The sequence below is a fragment of the Pelobates fuscus genome, chromosome 4, assembly GCF_036172605.1.
Source record: "Pelobates fuscus isolate aPelFus1 chromosome 4, aPelFus1.pri, whole genome shotgun sequence".
Taxonomy (NCBI): Eukaryota; Metazoa; Chordata; class Amphibia; order Anura; family Pelobatidae; genus Pelobates; species Pelobates fuscus.
In genome coordinates, this window is record NC_086320.1 from 318710607 (window position 1) to 318736081 (window position 25475).

At 34.1% G+C, this 25475-nt stretch overlaps 4 protein-coding genes across 5 annotated transcripts in view; all 4 read left to right on the top strand.

Moving 5' to 3' along the window:
* The first annotated feature begins 2151 nt into the window (after positions 1–2151).
* HOXA7 (homeobox A7) lies at positions 2152–4297 on the top strand. Its single transcript, XM_063452348.1, has 2 exons — positions 2152–2687; positions 3829–4297. Exons 1-2 carry the CDS (start codon positions 2315–2317, stop codon positions 4104–4106), a joined length of 651 nt encoding a protein of 216 aa, XP_063308418.1. The 5' UTR covers positions 2152–2314; the 3' UTR covers positions 4107–4297.
* A 1761-nt stretch (positions 4298–6058) lies between these two features.
* The window catches only part of HOXA3 (homeobox A3), a 43208-nt gene continuing 23791 nt past the window's right edge, over positions 6059–25475 (top strand). Inside the window, exons 1-3 of one of the 2 annotated variants that reach the window (XM_063452343.1) lie at positions 6059–6359; positions 23097–23168; positions 25039–25196. The gene's annotated coding sequence lies outside the window, so the exon portion shown is untranslated. Of the gene's footprint in view, positions 6360–22876; positions 22924–23096; positions 23169–25038; positions 25197–25475 lie in introns of those variants that run through there. The other variant, XM_063452344.1, reaches the window with a different exon arrangement.
* Positions 11128–12918, top strand: HOXA6 (homeobox A6). The gene is made up of 2 exons (XM_063452347.1): positions 11128–11613; positions 12436–12918. Exons 1-2 carry the CDS (start codon positions 11175–11177, stop codon positions 12705–12707), a joined length of 711 nt encoding a protein of 236 aa, XP_063308417.1. The 5' UTR covers positions 11128–11174; the 3' UTR covers positions 12708–12918.
* HOXA5 (homeobox A5) lies at positions 14013–16955 on the top strand. Its single transcript, XM_063452342.1, is given in 4 exon segments — positions 14013–14503; positions 14505–14557; positions 14559–15184; positions 15910–16955. Coding segments are annotated over 4 exon segments (1056 nt in total). The 5' UTR covers positions 14013–14377; the 3' UTR covers positions 16161–16955.

A 25475-nucleotide genomic window follows, 5' to 3' on the forward strand; every position in this document is an offset into this window, starting at 1 on the left:
ATATATATATATATATACACACACACATATGTATATGTAAATTAATATATATATTTATTTAAAGTTGTCATTCATTATACATGGGGCAAATATTTGAGAGCAGTGAAAGATATTTTTTAAATTTTAATTTTATTTTTATTTCTTCTTTTCCTGTAATAAGTATTGATACATAGATGGAATTTACAAGACAAGCTAGAGTATTTAAATATTTTCCCGATATGCATTAATAACGTTAATTTCATTGCACATTAAATCAGTTTATCTGAAATAAAATAAAAATGTGGGTCACAACCAATGTCATATATTCGTTTTATGGTTTAAGGTTTATTCAAGGATTTCAGACCTAGAAAGAGCTCGTAAACAAAGCCCCTCCTTCTTCTGTTTATATATTTATTGGCTTAGTGTGTGGGCCCCCTAACCTTATACACTTCCACTGATGGCATTTATTGATATTATTTTATTAAACGTTCCTTGCTTCCTTAACCCCAGCCAGGCCTGCTCTGAAGGATCATGTAATAAAATGACACCAACAATTTTAAAAAAATAAAATTCTCGCTTGTTCTGTGTTTTTTTTTCCCCCAATCAAATAATTGTCATAAGCATTTTAAGAAAATCTCATTTCAAGCCTACATTCTTTAACTAGTATAATATATAATGGAATCTTAACGTTAATCATGAAATATTATTGCTAATATAAAGTAATGTGAAGGACATAGCAAAAATACATAGTACTAAAATCAATGTCATATATAGTAAAAATATATTATTGTGCACAAAACACTATGTTTTACCCCACAGTCCTGGAAGATATGGTTAAAAAAAAAAAACCAGATTAGCTTGTGGGAAGTTCTTTGTACAACAGATGAACAGACTATATAATTTAAGGTAGTGTTTCCGGAGTAACCCCATTCAGTGTTTCAAGTTTATGGTGTGCAATATAGCAGGGCTGTAAAGCCTATCTCACCACCCCAGTCTGTTGTCTAGTAGATGGGGGTTATTTTACCAGACGTTTGATGAGAGAACTGTGCTGTTTTCAACAGAAACCCCATTTATTGCTGGAAGCAGATAGAATCTTTCATTTGATGCTCTAAGAATCTTATGCTTCCTGTGATAATCATTTCACAACTACACGGATTTGGAGGTAGGTGACTGTTTGGTGATTCGAAATTACCAGCAACTGAGGGGTTAAATTGTTTTAAAACGTTCTAATTCTGAAATTAAAAAAATAATAAAAAACTGCATTAAAAAAAAATCAGATAGGCATATTTTTTCTTTATCTACTCACTACTGATCCAGATAGCATATATATTTATATTTATGGTGGCTCTATGTGTGTTTTTTTTTCCCCAGGTAAAATAACATTTAAAATGAATGATATTTTACAGATAAAAATGGATCCTTGTCCATATCTGCCTTTTTTTTTAAATTCAATTAAAAAAATTAAATTCAAACTTAAAAAAAATAATATATATATATATATATATATATATATATATATATATATATATATATATATATATATATATATATATATATATATTGTATGAAATAACTCCAATGCAGTATGAGACATTATTATTTATTATGACCCCCATCTTTTAATGGGCTCATTCAATAATTAAATATTTTCTACGCTTGTAGAAACTATTATGGGTATTACTATTATTATTAGTGTTATTATTTTATTATTACTACTGTTATTTTATTATTACTACTCGTATTATTATTATTACTACTATTATCATTATTACTATTTGCATTTATTTTATTTATTCTCTATTTAATTTAAAAAATATTATTTATTAGTCTATAATTTTTTTTATACAGTAAATTTAAAATAAGATTTTTTTTAAAATGAATTCTCCATGAAAAAAAAAATAATGTTCTAGAAAGGGATATTTAAATAATCAATAAAAGCTCAGCCAATGGCTGCAAGGATCCTTTCTTCTTGTTGCTAAGTGAGGTTTGGATCATTTGCAGATGTTGACACTGAGCCTCTAGCTGCCCAACATTCTACACATTGTATCCAGTGAAGGCTACGTTCTACATTGTAGCAATAGATGTTTATAAATACAGATATCAGAGCCAGTAGCAGAGAATGTGGATCCATTGCTGCAGTCCTCTGTCCCACCTGTGATGCAGGAGCAGATTGGATGGGCTGGTCATATGGTTGCTGATCACGTGCAGTAGGCAGCTCAGTGCAAAAGAAAATGGGGTTTTGTGTAAATCTAAGGTTTTAATGTTATCATATATCAAGCTACCTCGTAAAAACCGACACTGAAGCCTGCCGGACAACAAATCATAGGTCAAAAATATGAGTTCTTCATATTATGTGAATGCTCTTTTCAGCAAATATACAGCTGGCTCTTCTCTGTTCCAAAACACAGACTCAGGCTCCTGTTCATTTCCTACAAACTCTCAGAGAAGCAGCTATGGAGCCAGTGCTGGGGCTTTTGCATCTTCGATGCCCGGTCTTTACAATGTGAACAGCACTTTGTATCAAAGCCCTTTCGGTGGTTATAGTCTGGGCTCAGAAGCTTACAATCTACACTGCTCCACGTTTGATCAGAACATCCCTCTGCTTTGCAATGACCTGGCCAAGGCAGCCTGTGACAAGGTGGAGGAATCAGCCCTGCACTCCCAGGCAGACAGCAATTTTCGCATTTACCCCTGGATGAGATCTTCAGGTACGGGTAAGCTGCTGGGAAGGGGGTACTGAGGGAGGCCAGCTATGCACACAGCCAGCAAACAGAGCAGGCTTTATGGATCTAATTAGGGACCAGGCGCCGGGATTCACAAAGCCTATGGCACACTATGGAAATGAGCAGAACACACATTTTATGGCTCTCTTAATGGATTCAGGGCTGGCCATTTATTGCATTTCCTTTCTAAACTAAGGGGCTATTCGATTGTTTGGTATTTTATAACTACATACAGAAAAAAGCACAGGCTAGTCTGCATTCATTACCCTTTATAATGGTGTCATTTAAATCCAAATGTAGATAGGCATAGTTCATAAAATAATGTAAAATAAAGCATGTCAAAAAATCAAATGTTACAAAGCAGACCGTTTATTTTCTCAAGACATTTTATTAAAAAAACAATTATAGTTATTACATATTTAAATACTTGGATACGCAAGACATATCCATATATACATAAAGTGCAAAATATACGTGTTTGTGTGTGTTTATAAATGTGAATGTGTGTTTGAATTAATATATTTAATATGTATGCTATGTGTTTATGGCTGTGTTTATTTGTGTAATATAGCAATATATATATATATATATATATATATATATATATATATATATATATATATATATATATATGAAATATACGTGTGTGTGTGTGTGTGTGTGTGTGTAAAATAATATAATGCCTGTGGATTGGTATGTTTTATGTATGTGTGTGTGTGTGTGTGTGTGTGTGTGTGTGTGTGTGTGTGTGTGTGTGTGTGTGTGTGTGCGTGCCTAGGTCTGTTTTTATACACACACTCGAGTATATGAAATACGAATATGTATATATACACATATAGATTACACAATTTTATTTGGTGTTTTATTTCAAAGTATCAGCACATTTATTGCATCTTTTCAATGTATATTATTGCAGAAAAATGTTGAGAGTAACACAGTCCCCCTGAAGTTGGATAATAATCTACAGACAGCTGTAAATAGCTGTGTTAAATTGGGGGCAAGATATGATCTGTGTCAGTACAGGCCTTGTGATCACCATCTAGGATATAGAAGTCTTTGTTGTGTAATGTACATTGTAATGTAGACCTGGAACTAATACAATGTATAACTTTTGCAATATTTCCAGGACCCGACAGGAAGAGGGGTCGCCAGACCTATACCCGTTACCAAACCCTAGAATTGGAGAAGGAATTCCACTTCAATCGCTATTTAACGAGAAGAAGAAGGATAGAGATTGCCCATGCCTTGTGTTTGACAGAGAGACAAATAAAAATCTGGTTTCAAAACAGGAGGATGAAATGGAAGAAGGAACACAAAGACGACAACAGCAATACTACCGACACCGGGGAGGAGACCACAGCATCCACTACAACTGCTGAAGAGAAAGTGAAAGAGGACGATTAACCCCTCATTGTCTGGAGCACTTAGTGCTTTTCGCATTTGCACGTGACTGTGAAAGCTTTTTTGAAAATGTTTGTTTAAACATGTGTTGTTTTTTTGTTTTGTTTGTTTTTTAAACTTGTTCTTGAAGATTTTGGTAGTACCACAAGCCAGGCCGTAGACAGTCATTCAGGGAGCAGTTTAATCTTTTATCTGGGAATCTGAAAAACAAGAAAAACAAATCTAAGTTTTATTTGACAGTACATGCAGAGGCAGTGTATTTGTAAAAACCTTTTATTTATTTTTATTTTTATTTTTTCAAAATACACAGGGGAAGAACATCACATTTTTAAATGTAACTACCTAAATGCATATATTGTACATATAGAAGTGCATTATTCTTAAACTACCTACTAATTTAAACAATATCTTGCGCTTTATTCACATTTTCAAAATAAGACTTGTCAACATAAAACAACATATAAAAATAACAAAAAATATCCAAAACTACCGCTGTTTAATGACATTATACTACCTATTAAAACTACCTATTTTGTGTTTCACTGAGATGCTATGGTATTAGATAGAATTGTATTTAAATTGTGAGAAAAAAAAATGCATACAAATGTGAAAAATTGATTGTGTGTTTTTTGGTTTTTTTTTTTTTTTTTTTTTTAGTACAGGAAAAAAAAAAATAAAAAAGCACCGGTGTTGTGAGACTGAAATGTAAAATCATTTGTGAACAAAATGTTTTTTTATTATTATTCTTATGTTACTCCATGATGTCTGATTATTTTTAATTTTTAATGAATTTGAAGTGATATTTGAACGGTGACGTGACCACATACTTTGTATTTCACAATAATGTATTTGTATACACTCATTAAGGTTATATTGTACTGAGAATCTTAATCATTTGATACATGCGCCATATTTTTTCATATTTGAAACTTCATAGCATGAGATATTTATGTAAATAAAATTTAAAAAAAATAAAAGTATAAAAAGTACCGGTTGGCTGCCTTGTGAGATTATTTGTTATATTGTGATGTCTCGTTTTTCTTTATATGTTTAATAATACCTCCGGGTAACATAAAATGTGTATTAAATAAATATTAAAGTTAACTCTGTCCTAGTATCTTGCAAAATACAAATAAATATTTTTTCTTACAATTAATATCATCCATGCTTGGTCAAAGAGTTTGCATCTGCATTATATAATTGGAATTGCAATTAAGACATCAAATAAAAAAATATATAATTTTAAAAATAAATAAAAAATAAATAAACCCATAGTAAACTATAAAGGCTTTGGGTGAAAAAGGTTTCTGATCAAATAACAGAAATCATAAAAAAAAATTTTTTTTTAAAACTACACAAGAAAAATAAATTAAAAAAATAATTATAATATAAAAAAATCCAGTAAATATTATAAATATTTTACAATACCTTTCCTAAAGAACTGGAAAAAAAATCAGAGATTAAAGAAATATATATTTAATAATGTATAAGTATTAAAAAAATAAATAATAATAAAAAATAAAATAAAAAAGAGCTGATGGATAAAATGCACGGTGTGCTATATGAAAGTAAGGTATTATTAAGAGGTTGGAACCCCAAAACAAATTTGCATGTACATTAACAGATATATTTCTAATTGGATTAGTGTATTAAGATTTAATTGTTTGAGCAATAACAGCGATCAGAGAGAAGGCTGGGGTTGTTTTGAGAGTTAAGATGGCGGCTTGGTTAAGTCCTGCCTCTTCTTGGTGATGAGGCAATTGCCCATAAATCCGTTGTTGTTTATGAAAATTTACAACTTTGCTATACAAGTTTATGAGTTGCTCGGTTTTTCCATTGGCCGTTGCTGGTCATGTGGCTAGTAACCGTGAACATGAAGTTTTTTTTTTTTTTTTTTATAATTTCCCTTGCAAGAATAGAGCTGCATTCTTAAGCTGTGCTCAGTGCTGCTTCGGATCTCTGGGGCTCCAAACCACAGGCATCATTTGTTCTATGGAACGCAATAGCAGCAGTATCTCTAATAATGAAGGTTCTACAGGAGCAGAGTCCTATAGAGGACCATGGCAGCAGGATCCAGTCCTTCCCTTGGAAGGTGTGGCATTTTGGATTCACAGCACTGGAGTGGCAGATTTTCAAATCGCAGCCTGGCTAATTTCCTGCAACTCCTGGCACCAAACGGAGCTCGGTTCCTCTCCTGTGTAGCCAAAGCGACAGCTGTCAGTGGCAAGGATTTCAATGAACCCCTACCTAAAGAAGGTGAGAGATCAGTAACCCTCACATCTTGAAAGGAAATCTAGTTCTCAAAAAAATATTTCAATTCAACATGTATTTATTATGTGATCACTAGCCAAGTCAATATGAAATGTCCTTAATTGGGATTTTTAAATATTATTATTTTTTGTACATTTTTTTTTTTATTACTCTTATTTATCATGTGTTAATGGTTTGTTATTTCCACTTATGTTTACATATGGCCTTATGGTGTTTCTATATACGAGCAAGATTTTAAATTGCAGGTAGATCCAAAACACTTAATTCACTGATACATACACTTAATAAAACACACATTCTAATCACACACACACACAAAGTCGAACATACACACGCACGCCTGGACAGATATTTAAAGGAAATAAGCACTATCGTAGAAAATATTAAGTGAAAATGTATATTTTATTTTGCAAATAGGTGCAACACATCATGGGTTATTTTTTTTTTCTAACATATAACGTGATTAAAGTTGTCACCTGTTCATGTCACCTGTTAGAAAGGAAATATACAAAAAAACAGATCAGTTGATCTCACTTGTATAATTCCTCAAATGACTATTTAAAAACAATAATTACTGGCGATTAATGTGTTTATTTTATAGTAAAATGAGCATTTCATATAGTAATTGCTAGTATCTATCTATCTATCTATCTATCTATCCATTTATCTATCTATCTATCTATCTATCTATCTATCCATTTATCTATCTATCTATCTATCTATCTATTTATCTATCTATATCTATCTGGATATCTGTTTATATTATTGTATTTTCAGACTGTTGTCTGTGGTTGTTTGCGTTGTATGTTGTCATTTTTTTGTGCCTTTGGAAAACGTGTTAAAAAAAAAAAAAAGCATGATCAGTGTTTTGAGTATTTGCTAATCATGAATGATAATTAAGACGGATAATTGAATTATTTTGAAGTTACACTAGTGTTGTTTCTGCCGTGCTATTTGATGAAGTGTTGCACTTCAATTACATTGCAGTACTGTACTCTCTATTTGCCTGGCAGGGTTGTGTACGATTTATTGTGGAAAGTGGATTTCAGTGCTGCCACTGTGTGGCGAAAAGTGGTAATGACCAGAGTCTTATAGAAAGGCTTCCTACATTGGGATTTATTATGTGCAATACAAAATATGGCTATCGCAATGAATACAAATAATATTAAATGCATGATCATTTACTAACCTAGTTTTTAGCTGTACGTCTTTAACTCGAAGCGATTTTTTCCTCATGAAATATGTATGGAATAATGATATTCTAATATATAATATTTGTCAATATTTAGCCTCTGTAGGCTAAACTATAGGCATCTACACCGCCCCTTCACGTTTTGGATAATAGAATTTTAAAATGTTATGAATTATTATTCAACTGCTGTATAAACTATATTGTATACATTTGACGCTCCTTTGAAAAAAAAAAAGCAATAAATTGGATATTGTTTAGAATTTAATTATTCGCAACATTTACTTGATTTAGATGAGGATTTGGAGTCTGCTACACTTGAATATTTTATCACGATTTATTGGGGGGGTGGAGGGGGGGGGTGGAGTAAATGTATGCTGTCAGGTTTAAGCAATGCATTCATAGAATTCGTTCCATTGTTGCTGAGGAAATATTGTCTGACATTTTTTTTTTTTACTTTCTATTCAAAATGGCTGCCGACCCCAAGCTTTAATGAGTTAAGCAGATTCATTACTAGGAAGTGGGAGTTAAAGGCACACAAACAAGAGAGTGTCTTTAGTTCATTGATCTGTCTGGGAATCTTTGCTAAATTTCACAAACCTCCAGTTAACTGCTTGGCCAAAATAAACACCAAACACTATTTGTCTATTTTTAACCTTCCTTTGTGTAAAATGCACACTTAAAAAAATCCCACACCCACACACAGTCAATGTTTGTATATATTTTCTGTTCAGATTTTTGAGGTTCTATACGTATTTTTAATTTACTATCTTTCTGGCATTTTTTTTTTTTTAAAAGAATATATGACTTATTGGGCAGATTCTATTACTGATAAAACATGCCAGACACATTGATGAGCAATGATACTTGTAATAATATATATTTACCTATATGTTATAACAATGTTAATGAAATATTTTTCTTTTAAATTTTCAAATAGAACCAATTACTTGGAATGACATTTTTGTTTTCCATATTTATTTTTTTTAAAGCTATATTTACATTTTTTGATGACAGGAAATTCCAAAGGTGTGATCGCCCCTTTCCTGTATTTTAGAACATTAAACTCTTGTCATAAAACTGTAAAGTAATGTCTGTTCTCTCTGTAGCTTGATTGAACTTCCCTGTATCCAAACAGGCAGTGTTTTAGTGTAATCCACCCAGTATCCTGTTAAAAGGGGGACAGAGGATTAAAAAAAGTAATGTATATGACTAGTCACACGCTTAATTCCTAGACTCATTTTATTTTCTAAATCAAGTTACACTGTGTCCTTTCAGAAACCTATTAAAGGCTTTGCAGCACTGATTGTTTAAATTCTTCCAAAGCATACATTTTTTCCCTCTTTATTTCTTTCTATCTTTCTATCTTTCTTCTTCTGTTTTTTTTTTTTTTTTTTTTCTTCATCTATAAAGCCATGGAGACATTATGCCTGGATTCCTGAGAATGGGCCATAAAACAGTAAATAACTGTGAGATAAGAGAAGGCGTTTTAAGTTCAGACTTGGGGTTTGTGTCTGGGGTGAAGACTTATGGGTGTGAAGACTTTAACGGTCATTTAAAGAGAGAATGTGGGATCTATTCACTAAACAGTGAGTTATGCCTCGTTGAAAACCGATTTAACAAAACATAGATAAAAACAGCCGAATAAAAATAGAAAAATACACTAATTCCACCGAATTGAGAGAATTGATTTCGAGCTCAGCAATTCGGGCCCTATAATTGTTGAACTGGGAGTTTTCTCTCCATTGATATGGTCCAAATAGGGTTCTATATGAGATGTACTAAGCTGATGACATACCAGTAACATTTAAACTACTTCTCATAAGGGGATTATTTACTAAACAGTGAGATATGGTTCACTGAAAACCTACTTGGAAAAAACAAAATAGGCTAAAAATTGTGTTGGGGGATAAAAATAAGCAATCAAGCTAATTTGGCCTGCAGATTTCAAGCAGATAATTCAACTCTCACACGTTACTGTTTAGTGAATAAACCGACCAAATACCTTAGTATCATAATGTATATGTGTAAATAACAGTTGCTTTTTTATGTGTCTGTTGAGGGTCGTGGGTCCTATTTATGCATCCAGAAAGTATACAGATAAGCTGAGGTGTACTTAAATTAATTTTATTGAAATAAAGTATATTCCTCTTATGTTGGATAAAATAGATGGGTTTGACTTGGCTTACAATGTGTCACCTTAAGTTGTGGCTATTTGAGTTTTAGGCATTCAGATTATTTAGATGCAATTAAGAGATTTTATTAACCAGGATGGGAGATCTTACGTTAAACAGAATATTTTGATATAATAATCAAACTGAATCCTGAACACTGTTTGCTTTTCTTCAAAACTAAAAAAATATATACATTGCATGTTTGTGTATGTTTTGTTTTATGTCTCTCTATTTTGTTGTTCTTTATGTGTTTTCAAATCGTTTTGTTTGGTAGAATTTACAGACATTTATCTCGGATCTGTAATTATCATCATAATATTCGTCACATGTGTGTTTGGGTGTTAGATAGGGAAGGAGAGATACTGTGAAAGGGGGCGTTAAAGAAAGCTGTGAGATACACCATAAGATTATTTGTGTTCCCTTGAAGTAGAACACTTTATTGTCTTTGTTCGCTGAAAAAAAATGTGTGGTGAACATATTAGGTCATTATGTTGAATTCGTTTAATTTAAAGCTGATGTGTGCTCTTTCCCAGGCAGAAAATATATAAAATATTGGGTAATTAGGGTGTAGGTTATATTATTACAACATGTGTTATATATGGATGCTCTCTCTGTGTCTCTGTGTTTATATATAGATGTGTTTATTTTTATTTATATATACATATGTGTGTGTGTGTGTGTGTGTCTATATGTATATATATATAAACAAACACACACACACACACATACACACCCACACACACACACCCACACACACACACACACACATATAAATTGCAGGTTATATTAGTACAAAATGGGTTATAAATGGATGCTAGTGCCTGTGTGTTTACATATAACTACACAAAACACACACACACACACACATCTATGTGTGTGTGTTTTTTAATGTATATATATATATATATATATATATATATATATATATTTACTGTATTTATATAAATACATATAAACATAGAAACACGAGCATTCATAAAAAACACATATTGTAACAATAATATAAGCTACAATATATATATAGAGAGAGAGACACACACACACACATACACAGACAGATACTTGTAGACAAGCATAAATATGACATATCGAGTTAATTTAAAATGGGAGATATGGGGGATAATAGTTGATGATTTGAAAAAGTAAACAGCCTGTGTACAGAGGATGTCCCCTGTGATGTGGAGTGCATATTATTGGTGTATATGTGCTGCCTGGGAAGCTGTGTCTTATTTGGAAGTTTGCTGGCTCAGTCCCCAGTCCCAGGGGAACACCATCAGAACGCAATCCTATTGGCCACTCAGCCATCAGCTGCTTATATTTGCCTGTGTCGCTTTTGGCGCTCGGCCATCCAGAAACAAACCAGTTCGATGACTACTAATAGTTATAGCCAGATGTACTAATACACAACAAATCACAGTTCTAGAGAGTGCGGAGCAAATGAGTTCTTACTTTGTGAATAGCACTTTTGCTGGGAGCCTGCCCAATGGCCAGGATTCGTTTGTGGGTCAGATCCCCCTCTACTCATCTAGTTATGAAGCTTTGAGACATTTTCCAGGTTCTTATGGGACATCTTCCCTGCAGGATAAAGCCTACCCCTCACCTTGCTTTTATCAGCAATCTAGCACAGTCATTGCCTGCAATGGAAACTCCTATGACTATGGCACCTCTTCTTTCTATACGGACAAGGAGAGCTCTGACAGCCCTAACCCCTATGGGGCCAAGCAGAGGGCTCATGCTGGGGAATTTCTCAATTTTTCTGCAGATCAGCAGTACAAATGCGCCAATGTACAAAGCAAGATGCTCCATGAGGATGCCAGTGACCGGAAGTATAGTAGCCCTGTGTACCCCTGGATGCAGAGAGTGAACTCCTGTGCAGGTAAGTGTTCGTGGCTCTGCCCTGCATGTGGAATGCACACAGTAACTAGCAGACTATGGGGATGGAATGTTGGTAAATGTCCACCAGAACATTCCACTTGTAAAATGTGTACTAGAATGCTGTGCTTCACCTAGGGTGCCACACTACCCTAACTGTTACAATTAAATGTATCTTCATTCCAAATAACATGCATTCTTCATTTTGTAAACAAAGTACCTTGTGATTGCTAGGGCTATACAGCAGAGGCTCAATAATAAATGTTTATTTTTAAATCTCACATGACACACATGGTTCTAAATCAAAAACAAAACAAAAACAAATGTGTACTGTACACGACTGAAAAATACAAGGTATATTTATGAGCAAAGAATACATATTGAGTTATGATACAGCAACATATAAACCTAATCACTTTTTATTCTGTGCTATATCCAATGGCTAAAAATTATTTAAGTCTAGAATTAACTCTATTGCTCCCATACACCAAGGAGCTTAGTACGCCAAGATTAACACTCAATATACGTGTGCAGTGATTTGTATTGATCTAAACTAAAGCTTGCACGTTTCGAACGTTTCTGGAGCACAGTAATAAACTATACAGAGAGACAGAAGCTGTCTGGAAAACACTGATTTTTCTACAGCTGTTTAATGTGAAATAGTTTATTTTTAAACTAGAAATATATTGCATGATCATTAAAATATATATAACTTTATGTGTGTGTTTATGGTGCATTCTGCAGGCGGTGTAAAAAAAATATGTTTTAGCAATGCTTCTAGAAAATGATCCAGAAAGATAAATGTTCGTTTGTTGCTGTGTTTCAGGAACTATGTATGGGAACCACGGCAGGAGAGGAAGACAGACTTATACCAGATATCAAACTCTAGAATTGGAAAAAGAATTTCATTTTAATAGGTACCTGACTAGGAGAAGGAGGATTGAGATTGCAAATGCACTCTGCTTAACAGAACGACAGATTAAAATATGGTTTCAAAACAGGAGAATGAAATGGAAAAAAGAAAGCAAACTTATAAATTCAACCGAACCCAACAATGACACAGGAGAGGAAAAAACAGGAGAGCACAGTAACACTTAATATCAGCCAGCAGGCCTCCCAGTATTTGATCTAAATGCTGTACCCTGATGTTCTGTGCCCCCCCCCCCCCCCCCCCCCATCTTGTAAATTAAAATCCCAGAAGAATAAGACTCACCTTATTTCACACCCAGCTGTAAATGTAGGACTCCTCTGGTAGCTTAAGCATGTATATGATTTTAATTTAAATTGTATAAAGTTAAAAAAAAAAGCAGCTGGCCATGTACATATGCAAAAAAATAATGCACTGTAAGTCTGGGTTGTATTTTATTTTATTTAATTATATTTTATTTTATTTTATTGTATATGTGATGATTACCAATGGCTGCACTATAGTGAACCCAAGAGCAGGGACAATACTAAGATTTTCTGCAAATTGCACTGTGTCCTGCAAGGTATATGCAGAAACTGGATTGGCATTAAATAAGGATTTACCGTTTAAACGTTTTACAATACAGCATCTCTTTTTTTTTTTTTTTTATTGCACTCTCTGCAAAGAAATTCACATTGTGATAGGAAAAAAAACTCCCTTAAATTTTTTTTTTTTTTTTACAAAAATCCCTTAAAAAAAAAAAAATTACCTAAAACGGAAGTCTGAGCCATCCTGTTATTCCCAGACTCTGGACAAAATGTGCATGTCAACTCCGACCATTCTTGATTTACAATAGAGTTTGAAAGGCAGTGAATATTTCTAACGGTATCTGAAAAGCAACAATTTCTGTGTGATATTTAATACGAGAAATGCACACTGTGTGACTGCTTGTTTCTATCTAATATATGGACATATAGGTGCACCTTGCAAACTACAACATTTACAGGTTTTGTTAGGTAGATATCCATTTGAGTTAAATTGTGTTGATTTTAATGTCGAAACAAATATATTTAGATCCTGCAAATATCTTTTAGCCCAGACAAAAGGTTCGGTGCTATTTCCTGCTATTTTAAACATATATATAAAACATAAGGAAATGCACCCACCCTAATGTTTAATGGGAACAGTGGCCTTTTATACGATGTTTTATTTAAAAAGGGGGTTATTTTAAAAAGCTGTGGAAATACAAAATAACCCCAAAGTCGTGTTGACATATATAGCGGTCTCTTACAATGGCTCTGACAAAATTAGCGCTCACAGTATCGCCTCTTCCTATGGATATCGACCGCTGACAATGCAAATGTGTGGACAGTTTTAGAGGAAATGCGTTAGTGAATACAAACATTGCGGATAAAATAGAGTGATATATATATATATATATATATATATATATATATATATATTGATGGAAACATTTGCTTTTTGAAAGACAATGTTAAAGCTGCACCCTTTTTGTCCAATATTTCGGTATTAATGTGCTAGTTTGTGAACTGTGAGCTGTCTGAGAGCCGGTACATTTGGTATTCACTAATGGGAACTGTGAGAGAGAGGGGGGTGGGGGGGGGGATGCAATAATTTACTGTAATGGGATGTAACCTCAATTCGACCCCAGTTCTGCCAAACTCAGTCCCAATGCTGGCTGCAAAAGGCTTGCAGTACCACGCGGCTGGCCAGGTGGTGGCGCTCGAGTCTGCGCGAAGTTCTCCAGCGAGAGGCGGGCTCGCGCCCACACGCTCGCTCCCACGTTGCAGCCTCCCAGCTCCCTCTTCACCAGTACACCAGTTTACCTCTAGAGGTCATCATGGAAGGATTTACGACTGGACAACAAAAGCACGTGATGCCAAGTCGTACCCCATATTTGGGTGCCTACGTAGGAGGGAACCAAGTACATGTCCCAGTCATTTCCATAATTCATCATAAATTGTGCAAAGGGTGCTATAGACGCACAAAACGACCAAGAACCACAAATCAAGCACACACATCAAAAAACAAATGAGCTCGTATTTTGTAAACTCATTTTGCGGTCGCTATCCAAATGGCCCGGACTACCAGTTACATAATTATGGAGATCACAGCTCGGTGAGCGAGCAATACAGGGAATCGGCGACCATGCATTCCAGCAGGTATGGATACGGCTACAATGGCATGGACCTTAGCGTGGGGAGATCAGCTAACAACCACTTTAGTGCCAATGACAGAGCAAGGAGTTACCCACCCAATGCTGCCTCCACCACTGAGGCGAGGTACAACCAACCTGCAACCTCCTCACACTCTCCTCCACCTGACCCAATCCCTTGCACTGCTGTGGCCAATTCGGCTGTCAGCGAGAGTCACCCAGGAGTCAAAAACTCTATAACAAACTCAAACGGCAACAGTGGCAACAACAACAGCAGCAACAGCAGCAACAATTCGAACACTGTCAGCAGCAATATCAGCAATAGCAACAACACTCACATAAACAGAGAAGGGCTGGGGGCTTCTTCATCTGGTGCTGAAGATGACACACCAGCCAGCAGCGACCAGACAAGTTCACAGAATGGCCAAAGCCCAGCTACATCAGTCCAACCCCAGATCTACCCTTGGATGAGAAAACTGCACATAAGCCATGGTAAATAATACTAAAAAAAATATATATTTTTTTGTGTATGATTTTATTTCCACCCCCCACCCCTTCCTCCTTCCCCTCTTTTCTTGTGATTAATAAATATTGAATAAGGCTATAAGTGTGTGTATTGATAGGGTGAGGAGGAGGTGTCAAAGTTGTCCTTGGATTTTCAATGTTTAGATATTTTATTTGGGAGTAGGGGGGACTTCACAATGTGTAAAGAAACAAGTTGAAGGGGGTATTTGGCAAATGTTAAATATATCAGGTTTAAAAGAAAATGTAATTTTATTTTTTGAAATTAAAGGAAAGGTTGGGAGGAGGATGTCAATGTGTGACTGTCAGTAATTTTAGTAAAATACTTCAATGGGATACTTTCTAATTAAAGTCTGATTTACGACATTGATAATGCATAATTGAAGATTGCACTAAAATTAGAAGCCAAAACAGTGTCAACTCACATAGCCTGTTTAAATATCTTCATGAAAAATGTATATCGTTTTAGCTACATCATTGGGGTGTTTATATAGTACTGCCAAACACAGGCATAGTAAAGAATAAAAATCACAGTTACCCCCCAAAAATTGGACATGTATAACTCTTATCATGGGGTGTCAAAAATGTTTAAAAATATGAATTTTGCCTTAACTTTGTCCCCTATTTTCCTTTTATATCTCTCCTCAAATCTTTCCTGGTTTGGGCTTTTAATTTATGATTTATTTTTTTTCCAGATAACATAGGGGGTCCAGAGGGAAAAAGAGCCAGAACAGCTTATACTCGCTATCAAACTCTGGAGTTGGAGAAAGAATTTCACTTCAATAGGTACCTGACACGCAGAAGGAGAATTGAAATAGCACATGCTCTTTGCCTCTCTGAGAGACAAATTAAAATCTGGTTTCAGAACAGAAGGATGAAGTGGAAAAAGGACAACAAATTGAAAAGCATGAGCATGGCTGCTGCTGGGGGGGCTTTTCGCCCCTAAAAAAAATCAAATCAATGAAAAGTACTGATTTAGTATTAGCTAACATGTATATTGTTAACACGACTTTCTAGAACTCTTCCTTGTGACTTCTGTGAAGCAACCCCCCTACCCACTTACTCATGTTCTTGTCCCCCAACCCCAATTCTAGCCATGAGCTTTTTATCTGGGTGAAATAGCTAAGGATCAGAAGAAAAAAAAAATAACAAAAAAAAAATGCTTTATGTAAATGTTTTTGGTTGTTTTTTTTTTTTTTTTTTTTGCCATGTCTTGAAATGTAAATGTTTTAAATTATTTGAGTATGTAAAGCGCTCTCTGTTACTTGAAGTAACTGTAAAAAAAATGTTTAATATTACAATTGTTCAGTGTTGCATTGGATTTGCAAAATCGGTATATGTTCGTACAGTGTGAATACGTCTGAATGCCTATTAAAAAAAACGTCTAGCCAAAATTTCATGAAACTACCTATAATTCCAGTGAAAATAACTATGTTGTAGAGGTGACTTGTTCAATCCAATTTATCTTGTGATCGTGTGGTGAGTAGTTAAAAATGATGTTTCAGAAACTGTTACCACAAGCAGTCTGTCCTATCTGTGCCTTTGTATACAGTGAATCTCTGCACGACCCCTTAAAGTGGCTGTGGTCGCAGCTTAATGTATGTTAATATGTGTTTTGTTCATAAAGCTAATGATTTAGTCCTAGCTTGGCTGTTTGAGCAGTTGTTAAAACTTTTTTTGTACTTGTTTTAATTCCTTTTTAAAAAAAAAAATAAAAATGAAGGAGAAAAAAATACACATGACTGGAAACAAGTAAAAAATCAAAACAATAAAAAAAAAAAACATTAAATAAAATAAATGAAAACATAAACTTTCTAATGATCCTTTTTGTTTTTGCTTATCTGAGAAGAATGGGATTATAACTTGTTTTTTATTGTGTGCATGTTGATTGATGGATAACTGTATTGCTTTGTAAAAGTTAGATAGAAGGCCAATGGCACGATTAGTATTCAGTATTTAAAATGTATATATTATATAGGTGTTATAGAAGCCTAATGTCTCATATGGGGGGAGAATTAGGGTTACTTTGCAAAGTGTAACTGTAAAATCACTTATAATATAATTGGGGACTCTGCTTAATTGTATTAGTATAACCCAGAGGCTTTGTTTTAATATACTTCTGTAATGATCAGAAATTTCACCAATCATGCCCAAATTTCACCAGCACACCTAACCCTCCCAAGCCTTTTAAAAGATGCACTTACCTTGGACGTGTAACTCCTCAGCCTGTATGTAATGCAAGTGAAAGGAAACCCTTTGCTAAGTGCTTACATTCTTGCCTGGCCTAAGTTATATGACAGTAAACTTTATAAGCCCTAGTTCCGGCTATGTGACATTTGGATGCCAAATGAATAGGGTTTTGTCTATGAATTAGGATCGTAAAATCGTCCATAGCACAGACAGATAGGCTCACTGGCTATAAAAAAGTCACGTGGTGCTATTAAACTAAGTTTTATGGTTTTGGGGAGTAGACATCCACGATTATATACCACATATCATATAATCTCACTGATCCTGGACATCATTTGGATTTTAGCAGGACACGTAAGGCTGGCAGACAGCACCTATTAAATATTAGTATAGTATTTCCACTTCAGATATTCTAAACCTGGTATCTGTCACACTACAAAGAAAGGTAAGTTTTCTTCATGTCCTTATATATTTTTTTTGGTATTTGCTGTGTGTATGTGTATGTGTTTATATATGTATATCTGTGTGTAAGTATATATGTATTTATTTATTTGTGTTTATGCATGTATTTAGTAAGTTAACAATTAGCACTGCAATTTATTTGGAGAAATAATTATTAACAATAAGGCCCATTCTTAATTAATTTTACTGGCCTTACTTGTACAAAATGAAATTAGCAATAATGCCCAGTTGGGCTCTAAACTAAATTATCCAATTAGTAGTTTTTTTGCTTTTTTTGAATTGTGGACAGTTTAAAAGTATTTTGGTCCAGTCCCATCAAGGCACATGGTTTGTTCTAAGTGACTTTGCTCTTAATGCACGATTTGAGATGAATCTGAAGAGATGTTTATGGCAAACAGATTAGCAGGTTTCCTGAAGTGCTTCATAAGATCAGTATTTACCTTACAATATACGTAGTCAGTACAACAAGATTCTTATCTGCCCCCCCCAAAAAAACGAAAGTGGGTCATTTGAAAGGCAGCTGTTCCAAGCAGCAAATGATATTGAAAAAAACAAACACGTCCAAATATCCTAAAGATATGCTCAGAGTTTTCCCATTTCTGGCTTAGAATGGAATCTGGATAGGCCCCAGCTGTGTTTAACTAAACACTGTGTTTCAGTCCATAGCTGAGTTCACACTGCAGTGTGATTAGTTAGCAATGAACTTTCTGACCGGATTTTAGTTTAGCCTTTGAGAGCCAGTGCTAAAATAAGGGGGTGAAGGGGGGGAGGAGGGGGTTCTTTTGGGGGCAGAAGGGGGTCCTTAGTTTCCTTAGTTTCATTTGCCTGACTTGGGGGGAAATTATTTGGAAATATGGTGTATTGAAGCTACATTTTCATCCTTGTGATTTGCCATAATACCTAACAATATTCTTTAACTTTTCTTAAGCCCAGGTAGAATAACCATTTGAGCCATACATCCTAATTATTCTAGCAAGCTGTTTGTATCCTCACGGGCTATTTGTACTGGTGGTGTGAGGACAAGAGTTCAAACAAGCTGTAAACCTTTATAGGTGACAGAGAAAAACATTTGGTTCATTGAAGGCTTCCTGCCCAAGTCTTGGTTCTCTTTGTGATCAAACACCCCAAATTAACATAAAATATGACCCACAATATAACTGACCAAGTGGCATTGTGCTTTTTCCCTTTTCAAAGACCAATATGGTTCCAACAGGGTCATCCACTTGCATTTGCCTTCAACCAAAACCAAAAAGCTGTGTAAGCCCCCAGATTACCTCTAGTAGTTCAGGCAATGGGGTCTGTTTTCAATCAATGTGATAATATAAGTTCTTTATAGCAATCTCACTGCATACATAGATCCAGAAAGACCCTGAACATCTCTAACGTGTATTGCAGAAAATATTGTGATTTTATTTTATTTTATTTTTTGTGTTTTCATTTTTAATGTTCTGACAATACAAAGATTACATCTCACATCAGGATTTGTCTGTAAGCAAAGCACATGTCTATTGTACAGCTGTAACCTAAAAGTTCACGCTTGTGTAAGGAAAGACTTTTTTCACGTATAATACAATTCATTGTTTTATTTTATTTATATCACATCCAGGTGTGCATACGTCATATTTAAAATGTAGTTCTGGAACGCCACCAATTGTTCTGGGGTTCTAAAATATTTATTTTTAGTATTTAAGCATTGCAAAACAAACATTTCTATTACTTATCTCAATCTAGCTTCATAATTATTTAAAAAAATATAGTTTACATGATGAATTTTGTAAAAAGTCCATTATATAAAGAACGCTATAATGGAATCCAAACAGACGAAATTCGTGCGAATTGGAGATTGTTTTGCAATTCGGTTATTGTGGCCTATACCGTATGTCTTAATTCATTTATCAACGAACTACAATTCTCTGTTTAGTTAGCAGACCCCATATGTATAAATCTCGGTGCTATTTGTAATTGTATAATACGCAGACTTATGTGTACTATATATATTGAAGTACCTCAGATTGCAAATGCATATTTCAATTTAATTATACTCATTGATCCAAAATAGGGAGCTGTTCACTAAACAGTGAGTTATCAGGATTTAAGAACCGGTTTGTAATATTTAGAACGCACTAGAGACCTGGGAAAAATCTACAGTTACAACAAAGACTATTCAGCCAAATTAGCTTAAATCACCACACCATAACTCTGCCCCATCATCTATGAAAACTACATAAACAATGAATTAAATAAACTTTGTTAATGTGAATGAAATCCTAGGTATGACATTAATACACTCTGGGGGCACTCTTATACTATGTTACTTTATTTCCACAGCACTTCTTACAATGTAACTGTGACAAAAACATCCCAAAAGTAAACTTGTTATCATTTCCTATACATCACTAAGCACTATCATATTTCATGTCCTGTCTTTTTAAGAATGGCGTGTGACCACTTTTAACCCATCTGAGTGCCAGAACAATGTGTTACATACAGGTTTGGTTGTAATCAGGGTTAAACTTGGCATAAACTTCTTTATTAAATACTGTCTAAAAATAATGCATTAAACAGAGAGAGAGAGGGAGAGAGAGAGGGGGAGAGAGAGAGAGAGAGAAAGAAAAAAGAATATAAGGAAGAAAAATCAATTTCTAAACATTGCTAATCAGCCAGATCATTATATATTGCTAATAGTCTATTTATGAATTATTATTTTTTTAATACACTTTTCCTGTTACATTGTTTATTGCTGTCTGGCGGTTTTTAATGCACATTAATGTATCAATTATATTAAAAACATGTATCTATCTATCCATATATCTATCTATCTATTATCAAATGGCATGCTTTAAGTTGCTTTTGTGTAACGTTTTCAGCTTTTTTGCCCTTTGAAAATAATATTTACTCAACGTTGCTGTTCAAACAATTGCGATTCTGTGAGACAGCCCTGCTTAAGGTGAAGACTGTCAAGGCTTAACAAATCGCAGCTCCCCCAGTTCACTGCCAGGTTAAGTAAATGCAGAAAAGATAAATCTGCAAACCCTACAACTCACCAGCAGAGCTCGCTTTAGACCAAGTTCATCGACAACACAGTTGCCTATGCAAGCTTTTTTTTTATTTTTTTTTATTATTATTATTTTAACAAAAGTACTGCCTTTTACCATGCAAGTATATTAAAGTAAATGAAATGCAGGAATAATCAGCTAAGATTGGTTTACCATTTGAATGTTTATGCCTGGGCTCAGTTTACAGATTTCATGTTAATTAGGGGAAGCAGATACATCCAAGAAGGTTATTGTTCCTTTTTTTTAATATTTTTTTTGTTTAAAAGTCCTTGTTCATAGGCAGCTTGTGAATGTCTGTGTATGCTTGATGGTAATTTTGTAACAGTGTAAAGATAGATTTTTCAGGGTTGGAGATCTGTGTTTGATCAAACAGATAGAGTGGTAAACAGGTAAAAAAAAATCTCTTTAAACTGAAGGGTTTTGTATGTTCATGGATTCAATGGTACAACTGCAAGTCAAAAAGTTAAAGGTCAAAAGTTTACACTTTGCGCTAGTCTAAGTCATCTATTCAGCCTAAGTTTGATGTCAATGTTATAGTGGAGATCTTGGTCATCAGTACAATAGATAAAACGTGCTTTAGGTACACTGGCAACCAGGATTGTACTCCTGGTGAACTCCAGCGGTTGTGTGACCTTAATTACAAATGCAAGGCTAGAAAAATGAGTCTTTTCAATAGCTTCAATCGTATTTCAACATGAGCTATCAGCTACATGGCTTGAATGAAATTGTTCTATTTGTAGAAGGTAGACATAAAACTTGTTTTCTAAAATAAGAGATCACAGGCTTTCCAGCAATATGGCCCCATTTTCGTTTGCAGATGGAATGAGATTGATCAATATGAGCAAGTTTATTTTTTATTTAACTCTATATAGTGCAATATAATTTTTTTTTTTAAATAAATAAATTTGATTTCCAAATCGAACATCAATCTGAGTCAGGAATGGAGTTTCTGGGAATATTAATATAATATTCAATTTCAAACATGCCATGAATTATGATAAAATTATGTATTGAGGTTTATTTGCTAAAACAAATAAAACATATTCATATTTAGAGATCATAGATTTACGTTTCACCAAACAGAATTTTATTTGCAAATATTGTTTTTTCTCCAAATGTAAGATATAAACCAGCCTATGAGTTAAGGAAAGAGAAGAGATGGTCAATATCACCTTTATTAAGACACAACATATATGTTCTAAAAGGAAAGTCATGTAAAAATCATATTCACGAAATGTATAGAATAAAAATCTATTGTCCCAAGAAAAAAGGATATTTTCAACTGATATAAACATTACATTTTAAAAGCAATTCTAAATCGATCATTTATATTTTTTGTTGTATATGTAACGTAAAAATGTTAGAGTACTTTGTGTATTTTGTTGTGGTTTTTTTTTTTTGTTTGTTTTGAAGATAAATTACTTGTTTTATTCCCTGGCCTCCGCAGATGTCCATTAATCACGAAATAAATGCTTCCAGATTTTCTATAATGAAGGGAATTCGAGGCATTTTTGAGTAGCCTGGATGGTGAATTTTAATGAAAAGCCCTTATACCGTGTTTAATATTGCAATAGTGTAACAAACTAAACACTTACAGGGTCTGGTCCATGCCCCCCTACCAGCTATCTTCCTCAATGAGGTCACTTGGGCATACATGGGCTTCCAATCACCAAGAGTGATACATTTCATAACCTCTCTAATGTGTACTTTTTATATTGTTTATTCTTAATTTTCTGTCAGGAGAGGTGACATGGTAGAAACACCCTGCTGTCTTAAAAACACTTGGTGGACCTTTCAGAAAAAAGTTAAGTCCAAGGCTGAGGTGAACTTCAGGTCATCGAGTCTAACTAATATGAAAATGTCGCCTGGTGAACTGCAATCCTCCTTACTTAACAAAGACTGTCAATGGGGAAGATTAATACGAAATAAAAATGCACACGGTGTCACTTCTCGGTCACTTGAACGAGCTGTGGGCTCCTTGATGCAAGAAATGTGCACGATGTATGTAGAAAACCGAAATAACAGAACGAAAAATATACAGAAATCTAGAATATTTTAAACGATTGACAAACACCAGCGATCAGAACCATCGATAGTATTTCATTGTAAGCACAGGCATTGTTTTTTTTTCAGTTTTAGTTTACTTTGTATTTATTATTATTATTTTTTTGCAGATAAAAATCAAATGTCTAACAAAGGCGGACATGCACGAGAAGTCTGGATTTGGGGATATTCCTGGCATATAGGTAAGATCTTTGTTTAAATTCACTTTTCTTTTTGTTGCAATAATTTCAGAGGGTAGAGAAACACAGATGCCGCAATAAACTAAAAATGTAAATGTTAACAATAAAACAACAGTTAAAATATAAATTATGTGTTTTTTGTTTTGTTTTTTAATTAAAGGGGATCTGGTTTCTGTAAAAATCAAGATATCAATGTTTTCTGAAGGTCTGATCTCGTTGTTTAATACAATCTGAGATAACAACAAATCTTGCAGTGCAATGTTTAGATGTTGGTCTGCAAGATACATTTTTGTCGAAGCAAGATAAACCGCACAAAGGCCTTCTGAAACTGTATTTTGTAATAAGGAGTTAACACCCCACAAGAAAGGCAGGATCACCCCAGTTTTGTGAAATCGTGACCTCTGTGTGTTTTTAAGGCAGCAATAAAACGAGAACCATCACTGTGAAGGTGTAAAAAAATAAAAAGAAATAAAGAATTAAGCACAAATGGTTAAAAAAAACACAATTTTTGCAATAGAACGTTGGAGTAAACAGGCATTTATTTATGATGTGAATTTTGTGTTTATACAAACATATTAAAAGGAAATATATATCGTATAGGAGTAACCAGAGTTTTGCTTTGCAGAGTATACTGCCCTGTGTGGCCATCTAGGGTTCTTTATAATCCCCCACAGTTATTTTACTGTTTGATGGTTTTATTGCCCCAAATAATCCAATTTCTAACCTCAGTCCTCACAGTCTCACACACTCTCTCTTCTTGTTAACCTTAATAATATTTTATTTAATACAGCTGCAAATGCCATTTCTAAATGGTTCAGCGTGTTAAAGTCTCCCAGAAAACACGTGCTCTTCACAGAAAGAGATTTTATGCAAAATTTAAGGTTATTAACACCCAAACTTCGCTGTCTCTTTAAATCTATTCATTAGTACATTCAGTTATTTATTTAAAAAACAAAATATATATTTACTTATATTTTGTCTCAGTTATTTCATCAACATCGAAGAACAGCAGATAGCACAAATAATTGATTTTTAATAAAATACTGTCTTCACAGTAGAATGTAAATTAATATTACTTAAATATAATGCACCATCTGTGGCATCTATGCTTCACATAGCAAGATCAATATCCATTCTCTATCTATCTATCTATCTATCTATCTATCTATCTATCTATCTCTCTCTCTCTCTCTCTCTCTCTCTCTCTCTCTCTTTATCTATCTATCTATCTATCTATCTGTCATATAAATTAATGTAAATAATATACCTCATAAATTATTACACACCGAAATCCAGGGTTTTCCTTAACACAAAAGTGGCCTGTAGTGGCTTTACCATAATGATACAGAGTAATCGTTTGCATGTCTTTTCACTGTCTATAAATAGTTTACATACATGCTCTGAACACTGGAATGTTCTAAATATACTCTGCCTTCCCATTTCACAAAGCAGTTTATTTAAAAGATTTTTGTATTCTTGCTAAACGAGTCTATAAGTTCAGCTGTCAGAAAACTGCTCATAGTTTGCCTGTCTTCTTAAATCCCCCGAAATAAAATGTTATATTTATTTTATGTGTAAATACATACTTGTGCAAATGTAGAGGTTTTGTGTGTGTGTACTTTTTATCCACCCTACAGCTAATCATGAGTGCCTTGCTTTAAAAGCCAAGGTTATATGACTATAATACCAAAGCAAAAGTAAGTAGCCCTTGCATTTTAAGATAACCCCAAAACGCATATGTGCACAATTATTTTTGGTTGTCTCTTGCAGCATATGGGATGTCTCAAACTGATTTTGCTTTCATCTGAACATGTAATCCTCCTAGCATGAAAAAGGAAGATAACTAATTCATGCATTGTGGAATTTATTGCAGGGTTACACAAGCCTCCCTTACTTTGGAGAGTGCTAACTCACAGGCCGTTTGTTGCTGTCAAAAAAATTAGCATTCATGAAAAAAACAACTTCTCGGGTACCTGATCCCCTTGTTACCAGACTGATGAAGATAGTAAAAGTAATATTTACTCAGTTAAGGTAAAGTACTATTCATTTGACCAAGTAATGTGCTGTAGAGACTGGGTGACATATTTTGAAATATTTAGCTCGCAGGGTACAGATCTAAGCTCTGCCCTTCAATCCATTGTGCAAATTTAAACTTCAGACATGACATATTAGCTGCACTGATATTGCCAAACACATCGATTGTGCTTTTGCCATTGTCTACAAAAGAAACAATCAAATAAACAAATGTTACATTTTATTGGGTGTGCTTCTACAAAGTATGCCACAGGCAACACTTTCCCTTATTCAAGG

What these genes read in the sequence shown, in the direction of transcription:
- HOXA6 (XM_063452347.1), top strand. Translation starts at nt 11,175, where the DNA reads ATGAGTTCTTACTTTGTGAATAGCACTTTTGCTGGGAGCCTGCCCAAT. An exon ending in GAGAGTGAACTCCTGTGCAG is followed by an intron (nt 11,614 to 12,435) that starts GTAAGTGTTCGT and finishes GCTGTGTTTCAG; the next exon opens with GAACTATGTATGGGAACCAC.
- HOXA7 (XM_063452348.1), top strand. Translation starts at nt 2,315, where the DNA reads ATGAGTTCTTCATATTATGTGAATGCTCTTTTCAGCAAATATACAGCT. An exon ending in CCCCTGGATGAGATCTTCAG is followed by an intron (nt 2,688 to 3,828) that starts GTACGGGTAAGC and finishes CAATATTTCCAG; the next exon opens with GACCCGACAGGAAGAGGGGT.